Source organism: Nestor notabilis, unplaced genomic scaffold, assembly GCF_000696875.1.
Source record: "Nestor notabilis isolate BGI_N333 unplaced genomic scaffold, ASM69687v1 scaffold31878, whole genome shotgun sequence".
Taxonomy (NCBI): Eukaryota; Metazoa; Chordata; class Aves; order Psittaciformes; family Psittacidae; genus Nestor; species Nestor notabilis.
The window spans coordinates 1-1,162 of NW_009939214.1; the positions used below are offsets into that span (position 1 = coordinate 1).

The window sequence follows — 1,162 nt, forward strand, 5'->3', positions numbered from 1 at the left end:
GGAGCCGCGTGTGCCCGCCCCATCCAGCCCCGGCTCCAGGCAACACCCGGCAGCGATGCGGCCGCAGTAACGGAACGTTTATGGCCATGGATAATCAATAACTTAACGTTTATTGACAAATGCGATTCAAACCCCCCTGCCCCCAAACCCGGGCTGCAACCAGCCCCGGACCCCGCCCCACTGCAGGAGCCTCACGGGACAGTGGGGCAGGCACCAGTCCCAGCCGGGGGTAGACACCAACGGCCACCAGCCCCCTTTAGCAAAGGCCAAGCAGTCAAGGGGCAGCCCCACCATCACTTCTGCCGCTTGTAGATCTTCTGAGCTAGGCCAAGGAAGATCTCCTTGGGCAGGTGGTGGCTGGGGGTCCTGATCAGCTCCTGCAGGCGCTGGTAGCTGCTCTCCTCGTACTCTTGGAAAGCAGCCCTCATGCCCAGAGTGTCATAGAGCTCCTTCACCTTTGCCACCTTCTCGGGTTCCTTACAGCCATAGTTCTCCTGAGGAGATACCAGGCCAAGTCAGGCTGAGGTCCAGCATCTGGCCACTGCCATAGCTGCTCCTTCAAGGAGTATCAGGAGTCACCTCTTGTCCTCCCTGCTACTGCCTCCAACCTCTCACACCAACCAGGCAGCAGGAGAGCAGCGCTGCAGGGTGTACAACAGGGCACTAGACCCCCTCTACCCCACATCTCCCCTCCTTCAGGGGGTTGTGAACCTGGTAGCGTTACCTCCAGGATCTGCCTTTGCTCTGGTGTGACCCGATTCAGGCACTGCACCACCAGCCAGCTGCACTTATTGTCCTGGATATCAGTGCCAACCTTCCCTGTCAGCGCCGGGTCTCCGTAACAGTCTAGGTAATCATCCTATATAGAGATGGAAACACGTGAGTGCCACAACCAGCATCTTACAAGCACTAAGGGACAGGGAGCCACCACCTACCTGGATCTGAAAGAATTCACCCATCTCCAGCAAGATGGCTTTGGCATTGTCATGCTCCTCCTTGCTGTCAATACCAGCCTAAGAAGGGGGGGAAAAGAATGAATGAAGCCTTGCAGTACCTGCCCTCCACCCTTTCCCATCTCCCAAAGCTCCTGCCCTTCTTGACAGCAAGAGCAAGTCCTAAGACAGCGACCAAAGACTCACCATGTACATGGCAGCAGCCACAG

General features: G+C 57.3%; 1 protein-coding gene across 1 annotated transcript in view; it reads right to left on the reverse strand.

Moving 5' to 3' along the window:
- Positions 1-293: 293 nt before the first annotated feature.
- The window catches only part of FDPS (farnesyl diphosphate synthase), a gene marked incomplete at its 5' end in the record, with an annotated part of 1,652 nt that continues 783 nt past the window's right edge, over positions 294-1,162 (reverse strand). Inside the window, 3 exons of the mRNA XM_010019740.1 lie at positions 294-494; positions 725-859; positions 936-1,013. Coding sequence (XP_010018042.1) covers positions 294-494; positions 725-859; positions 936-1,013 — 414 coding nt within the window. The remainder of the gene's footprint in view (positions 495-724; positions 860-935; positions 1,014-1,162) is intronic.